Source organism: Larimichthys crocea, chromosome XXI, assembly GCF_000972845.2.
Source record: "Larimichthys crocea isolate SSNF chromosome XXI, L_crocea_2.0, whole genome shotgun sequence".
Taxonomy (NCBI): Eukaryota; Metazoa; Chordata; class Actinopteri; family Sciaenidae; genus Larimichthys; species Larimichthys crocea.
The window spans coordinates 14,942,522-14,950,272 of record NC_040031.1 but is presented as its reverse complement, the minus strand read 5'-3'; the positions used below and the strand labels follow the sequence as shown (position 1 = coordinate 14,950,272).

Here is a 7,751-nt window from a genome sequence, read left to right as displayed (position 1 = left end):
ACTTCCATGCATGTACAAATCACCAGCAGTAAATATTGTGCTAGTACTAGTTATTGAACTACAAGACCCAAACAGTTGCATGCCTTTAATTAATTAGAGTTATGTAAAGCTTTTGATGGGATAGTTAGGTCCTAGAGATGTGGTGACAAAAGCTGCGCAGAGGGGGCCCCAATTTGAGGTCATGCATGCTTACTGCAAGTTTAGTCAGATTTTTTTAAAAGATATTTCTTGGCCTTTGTGAGGCTTTTAATGGATAGAGACAGCTGAAGAGGTGACAGAAATGTGGAGAGAGAGAGAGATGGGGAATGACATGCAGCAATGGGCCACAGGTCGGATTTGAACCCTGGGCTGCTGCGGCAAGGACTGAGCCTCTGTACACGGGGCGGATGCTCTACCAACTGAGCTAAAGTGCTAAAAACTGTAATTCCTCGAGCGGCTGTTTGAGACAGACCGCAGAAGTGGGTCAACCTCCGTAAGTGCCCATATTAAAATGTCCAACTTCACAGCAGAATAAACATGTTTACAGCCTGGTTCAGACAATGTTTTTGGTCTCTATAGCTCATTCCCTGTTCATGACAACTGTGAGGGGGGTAATTATTTTGTTTAACTCACCCGTTTAAATTATATTAAAGCTTAAAGTTGTGCATAATTGACAGCATGGTCACTTTGATTGACAGGTAAGTGTCTTTACAGGTGGCTTATTAAAGCACCCATGTGCCCAGAAACATGGCTGTTCAACAACTGCAGATATAAAAGATTCATTCTAACTTTAACAAAAACAAAATGATCGTCATTTAATCTACATTTCTGGATAAAGACAACAGTAGAGAAAAAAACACCAGAAACATACCTCCAGTTCAAATATAGATGTATTTATAATATATATAGATATAGATAATATATATCTATATATGATATATAATAATATATAATAAGATATATATATAGATAGATATATATATATAATAAAATGGGAAGGAAAACAATTAGCTTTAAATCTTGATTTTGTGTCTGTCTGTTACAGAGTACATGTGGTTGAGTCACAGACGTGGAAATTATGAAACATAGGCAAATGTTTTAGCATACACTACATTTATGGTGCTGATAACATGCAATATATACATCATTTGTGTGCAGTGTTGGAAAGTGCAGCTCTTCCTCCATTATGTTCATACTGACACAAGGACGATCAGCACTTCTAACAAATGTTCAATCCACTGTCCATGTGGCATCAATGGGGTCACAAGAAAGAAGAAAACAGAGGAGCAATTTCAAAAAGATGTCCTTTAATTTTTTGTTGGTTAACATCTGCATTATTGTAATACATTATATGTCAATTCTTTACAGCCCCAATCATCACTTGGGGGGAAAAGAATTAAGCAGGAGATGTGTCGTTATTTGCTGCTTCAGAGATATTTCTTGGGTCAATGCTTTCGATGCTTGTACGGAAATTTAAAACTGAATGCAAAAATTGTGTCCATCAGCCATTTGGAAAATTTCACTCCAAATAAGAAGTACAATATCAAGTTCATCACATAAACAAAACCACTCTGGATATAAGATTAGTTATCTTCAGCTCCCATGTCCACGTCTTCTTGTAACTTCTGCACCATTTTGTCTTCCAGCTGTTTGGCCTTTCCTGTAACGCACGGAGACAAAATGTGAACAATGCTAAAATCTAAAGACTGATCTTAACGACATTCATTAAACAGTGTTTTATTTGTTTCCCCGACTGGATTTGCATTTTAATAACCCATAACAAATATCCATCATCACTAAAGTGTGAAAACCTGAGGTTTAATTCCAAACACCTCTAGTGTAAGAATGCAACAACTCAAAGATTTTGACGATTATAGTCTGAGGAAAAGATATTTTGTAACACTGCAGATGTTTTTAAATCTGTTAATCGATGGTGAGAGGGCCGTACCTTGGTGTGTGTCATTAATTCAGATACCATGATGATTACAAGATACTTCTGTATAACTAAAACTCGGTTATTTGGTGACTAAATATTCTTACCTGCATGTGGTGCTTTGATAAGATGAATATTTTTCTTCACTTCGCTGATGGCCTCCTCCTTCTCCAGCTGTTTGCCCTTCTTCAATCTATAAAGTAAAGGCAACAACAGTAAACGTGAGTCAAACCGACGATGCTAAACTTGTTACATAAAAACAGTTCAGCGTAACTGTTTAATAAGAATGAACTCAAAAGGATTTGCTCACCTGTTCATGATAAATCTTGCCTGTCGTTTCTGTTTGATTTCTTCCACCCTCTTCATTGCCTCCACTGTGGAAATATAAAAGTGACCCATGACTCTTCGGTTAAAACAAATTAAATCAAAGCAACCTGTACACGTCAGAAATAAAACGTATACATTACCTGTCTTCTCCCACAGATCCCTGTTGTACTTCACAGGTATATTTCTGCGTTTCTCGAACTCCAAAGCGTTATCCTGAAAGAGACGATGTTTGTCGGGTAAGTAAGAGTAAAACTAATGAGGGACTCTGAGATGATGCTCTGTAGATAAACTCACCACTGTCAACTCCTTCCCTGACGCCTTTCTGAATGCTTTGGTCCATCTTGTTTTTCTTGGGTTACGCTTCTTCTTGAAGTTCCTGATGCATTTTGATCTGCAGAATCTGAACGTCTACATAAATTCAAATAGAGAGAGACAGAAAGAACAAATAATTAAAAGATTCAAAGAAACCATGAGACCTCTAACAGATAGAAACCTGTGAATAGTTTCTTCTTCTGTAGTGTTGAGGTGCACATTTGAAATATTTGCCATGACATTTGTCAACAGTTACAAGCACCTATTTTAATACTGTACATATTTATTAATATCTGACTGAATATCATCCGACATTAACTTATTACAGATACACTGGTGTTGACATTAAGGAAAGAAACACCCCAAAAAAATTATGTATGTTATGTAAAATACAATTTATTTTTCATCTACTAACCTAATAAATCTGTTATAAAAAATGCTTTATATAAAGCTTCAATAATGGCATTTCCATAATGTGTTAAATATGGTATTGCCAAACGCTGAAGGTGTGTTGTGAGATCAGACGCTCATTTTCAAATGCATTCATGATTGCAATATTCTCTCTCCAAAAAACACTAGTTAATTTCATTTTAATCTTTTATTGTGTGTTTTGTCTCTTTTTTGGCAAATTAATTACAGAGAGAGAGACAAAACAAGTGTAGGGAGGTGGAGAGAGAGAGCGAGTCTATGAACTTCTGTACACAAAAAGGACAATTACGCTGGATTATTTACATTATATATCATAATATTTCCTCCCACAGTCCACGGACATGCATTTAACAGGTTAATTGGTGACTCTAAATTGCCGGTAGGTGTGAATGGTTGTTTGTTTCTATGTGCCCTGTGATGAACTGGCAACTTGTGCAGGGTGTAGCCGCCTCTCGCCTAAACTCAGCTGGGATGGGCTCCAGCCCCATCGGGACCCTGATGAGGATGAGCGGTTACAGATAATGTATGGATGGATTATGCAATATTATCATATGAGTATTATTAACATAATCAATATTCACCTCCTGGTGATGAGCAATATTTATCACCAGTATCGTACTTGTATGTTGTAACAACCCCTGTAGAAGCCGTTTGTGTGTATATTTGGATTTGAACGTTGTTTTGTGTCACTAAATGCAGATGGGCAGCAGGTGTGTAAGTAGATAATTTTTAAGGTTAGTAGGTGAAGGGATGCCACGATTTGTACCGTTTAGCCACAAGACAAGAAATACCAGCGTATACCACAAAGTCCTCAAATGTAAGCACCAGTATTCACATGCAACCTTTCAATAATCGACAGCAGAGAAACCTAAGACAAACTCTCATTCCTGTTTTGATGGAAACGCGTCAATAATCCGCCAAGTGACTGAAATCAAGCTGCGCAGAGGCACTACTAAATAATAACAATAAATAAAATATTTATATGGCACTTTTCAAAAATGATTTCATAGTTATTTAAAATCTAACAAAAGTAATAAATTCAAAACATGAGCTAAATACTGAAATGACAACCATTTCTAATAATATTATCTATCAGTAAAAGTATAAATAAATAAAATATGACATGATTACATAATACCCTTGTGAAGCTCGAGTGTTTGTTGTGACTGTCAGGAGATGTTTAATATTTAGTCCTCGACACATCTGGACTTGTACAGCTGCTCATCAGTCTGCAGCTCCTTTAGAGGGCGCAGCTGCTCCACCAGCCACAAACGAGGCCCTGAAGTTAAATGTCCGGGCTCTTCATCAGATCATTACAGGCGGTGTGGATTAAACATTTCATAAGTGATTACGTAAATGTGTTGTACTTGTACTCCACGTTGTATTTACACTGTAGATACTCATTAAGTTGAGTTACTGACCGCCTGTCGGCTGATAATAAACCCTGTCTTCATCCCACGTGAGTGAACACAGCACGTTACGTTAGCAGGCTGAGCTAACGGATCGACACTAAACAGCCCAAACACGAGCTCCTGCTCAACCACACGGTCTTTAAAGCACAGAGACACTCTCATACCTTACAGTCGTTCCGTACAAACATCGCCCCATGGCCGGGGTACACTGGTCCCGAGCAGAAATAACATTTTTCGATGCGCATTTTCACAGCGAGAGTTGCTGCGTGCGACGACCGACACAAACAAGACCGACCCGCCGGGGCTTCTTCTCCTTCCCCTGCCCGGTGCAGCGACGAGCGCCCGATGGATGTCTGCTGCCCCCCGCTGGACGCTCTGGTACACTGCAGATAGATAGATAGATAGATAGATAGATAGATAGATAGATAGATAAAATATAATATTGTACAAAAGTATATACAGCAAATTGGCGGTGTTAATTAAGTGCAAAGTAAGAAAGGAGAAATGTGCAATGTGTGTTATTGTGTGAAGAAAAATGCGCAGTGACGGTAAATTATGACCTGATTTCCTATATCTGTCCCTTCGACAGCGGATACTATATACATAAGATATACTACAACATTTTCAATATTTAAAATGGTGATACCAGTAGTAAAAGTGTACACAGGGATATTGCACAGAATTACAGAGTTTAAACAGAGTAACCTGACAGGTTTTTTACAGTATTGCACAAATTTGATGTCCCATACAGATTGTGATGTAATACTGTAAATGTCATTTGTTCTGTGTGCACACAAACGCTAATAAAAGTATAAAAAGTACAGTATATATTAAAGAAAAATCATATTCACATTGGATTTAACTTGGTGAAAAAGTTACACTAGCATTGAGGATTAGAAGAATATGTTTTTTTTGGGCTTGGACTCGGATTATCTCACATTGTCCAGTATGACATAATATCCTTTGTTCAATTTTAAATAGAAAAACAAGCAAATAAGAAATTTTGACATAAATCAATAAAATATTTGAAATATAGCTGCAAGCAGTAATGAGGGGCCCATGCAAATCAGGCGATCATGTAACTTACGATAGTTCGTTGAAATCCAATATGCCGCTGCATTGTTATGATGACATGAAAAGTTCTGTCATGTCCATAAATGGGACATTCCACATTATTAGCAGACATGAAAATTTAGTTTCACATCCAAACACGTCAAGAGAAAAAAGCAAAGCATTTTTGCTGCTTACAGCGCCCCCTAGTGACTGAATGACAGTCAAAGTGGCACCGAGATATGAGCAAACTTCCTATTTGGCGGCGTTGCCGCCGATGGCGACTAGTTAACGTGAAAAGTTGGCATGAACTATCAATAGGGCAACCCCCCTGCAGTGTCTGCGGATACCATGATTTAATTCCAAATAAAAACACAACAGATATGAGCAAAAAATGTTTTGATAATTACAGCACCCCCTAGAAACCAAATGACACCAGATTTCTTTCCTGCACTTGGAACGCCTGAAAGCATGGCATCAGATTTAGCCAGCCAATCGGCGCCTTCGCCACCGATTGGCTGTAGTGGGTGAACGAAGGCAAAATTGAAAAATCTGTCTCCTACATTTGTAGGTCTGTGCTGGATTTCGTGAGAATCTGTCCTAATTTGTGACCGCTGAAATTTTTTTCACTTTCAACAAAATCCAAGATGGCGGAAAATCTATCTATCTATCTATCTATCTATCTATCTATCTATCTATCTATCTATCTATCTATCTATCTAACTTATGATCCAAGGAATCCAACGATACCTTGTTTTTTAAAAATCGGGCTAACGATTTAAAAGTTACATGCACAAATGTACCTACAACGTTGACCCATTGGTGGCGATATACCGTGTTTACTGCCAACATGTAACTCGGTGTAATTAAAGATACAACTGTCCTCAACCAATGTGCAAAATTTCACAACTTTTTAACCATACGGTTCTATGGGCTGCCATAGACAATGGGTTCCAGGACCCTGTTATGCCCCAGTCTACGGGCCTAAAGCATAACAACAAAAAGGTGTCACAATCTTTCCTGAGTCCCAAGTAGCCACTACAACAAGTTTTATGTACAAAAGAAAATGGTTTATTTACAAAAATCAAAAGGTCAAATAACTATAACTTAGGAATCATCTTAAGGGTGGACCAAGGCCAAAACAACAACCAAAACACTTCAAACAAACAAAAGAAAAACTTTCTAATCGCAAACAGAGGACTTCACAATAGGACATGTGGCTGGTTGGGAGAGCAGGAGGATGCGGAAATGCTGTTGTCCACCTGACGGCTGCCATCTTGGTTCTTTATATACCAGGTGCTTTCAGCTGCAGCCAATCACAGGTGAGGACTGGAATTACTCCACCAATCGCCTCCTGGGGATGGCACATCCCTGTTTGCATATGAAATTGATACACAACACGCAAGGCACACAAGCAAACACAGCAAATGACACAAAAATGACCACAGTCATAACAGACCCCAACAATTATAATGAATGATAAAATGACAATGAATTACAATGAATGATAAAATTATTACAGTAGCAGTGGGACCTGTGATGAGATAGATCATCAACTAACTATAAACTGTAATAAAGGATGTAGTGGACGTCGTGCAGGACCACAGCAGCAGCCACGATCCATGAGAACCTGCTGGACGATAGAGCACAGAAACTCCAGGGAAGAAGTTTAGTTAGTAACATGCATTAATGAGACATGTATGTTTACAGATGGTGGTGGTAATGGTCTACTATGTCTAATGTTGACCGTGTCAGCCTTCTGAACCCAGAATGGTAGTTTGTTCCACAGAAGAGGAGCCTGATAGCTGAAAGCTATGGCTCCCAATCTACTTTTAGAAACCACAAGGAACCACATCGATGTGTCTGCAGTATAGATGTCTACTACTCAGTATACTGTGTATGTGTGCAGTAAATATCTGTACTACTCAGTATACTGGGTGTGTGTCTGTGTGCAGTAAATATCTGTACTTCTCAGTATACTGTGTGTGTGTACAGTAAATATCTATATTGCTCGGGATACACAAACAGTATACTAAGCAGTAGACATCATTACTGCAGATATACTGTCTGTGTGTCTGCAGTAAATATGTCTACTGCTCAGGATACTGTGTGTGTGTGTGTGCACGCAGTAAATATCTGTACTGCTCGGAATATACAGTTGACAGCTCCGCCCCTCTCTTCACCCGAGTGTCCAAAACATGTGGCCGCAAGTCCGACGACACGACCACAAAGTCGATCATCGAACTGCGACCGAGGGTGTCCTGGTGCCAGGTGCACATATGGACACCCTTATGCTTGAACATGGTGTT

The 7,751-nt window shown here is 38.8% G+C and overlaps 1 protein-coding gene across 1 annotated transcript; it reads right to left on the bottom strand.

Moving 5' to 3' along the window:
- Positions 1–1,266: 1,266 nt before the first annotated feature.
- rsl24d1 (ribosomal L24 domain containing 1) lies at positions 1,267–4,714 on the bottom strand. Its single transcript, XM_010748138.3, has 6 exons — positions 4,557–4,714; positions 2,534–2,647; positions 2,380–2,452; positions 2,223–2,286; positions 2,020–2,105; positions 1,267–1,639 (listed from the first exon to the last, which is right to left on the bottom strand). Exons 1-6 carry the CDS (start codon positions 4,635–4,637, stop codon positions 1,563–1,565), a joined length of 495 nt encoding a protein of 164 aa, XP_010746440.1. The 5' UTR covers positions 4,638–4,714; the 3' UTR covers positions 1,267–1,562.
- Positions 4,715–7,751: the final 3,037 nt, after the last annotated feature.

What these genes read in the sequence shown, in the direction of transcription:
- rsl24d1 (XM_010748138.3), bottom strand. Translation starts at nt 4,637, where the DNA reads ATGCGCATCGAAAAATGTTATTTCTGCTCGGGACCAGTGTACCCCGGC. An exon ending in GCAAGATTTATCATGAACAG is followed by an intron (nt 2,106 to 2,222) that starts GTGAGCAAATCC and finishes TTTACTTTATAG; the next exon opens with ATTGAAGAAGGGCAAACAGC. An exon ending in TATCAAAGCACCACATGCAG is followed by an intron (nt 1,640 to 2,019) that starts GTAAGAATATTT and finishes CGTGCGTTACAG; the next exon opens with GAAAGGCCAAACAGCTGGAA.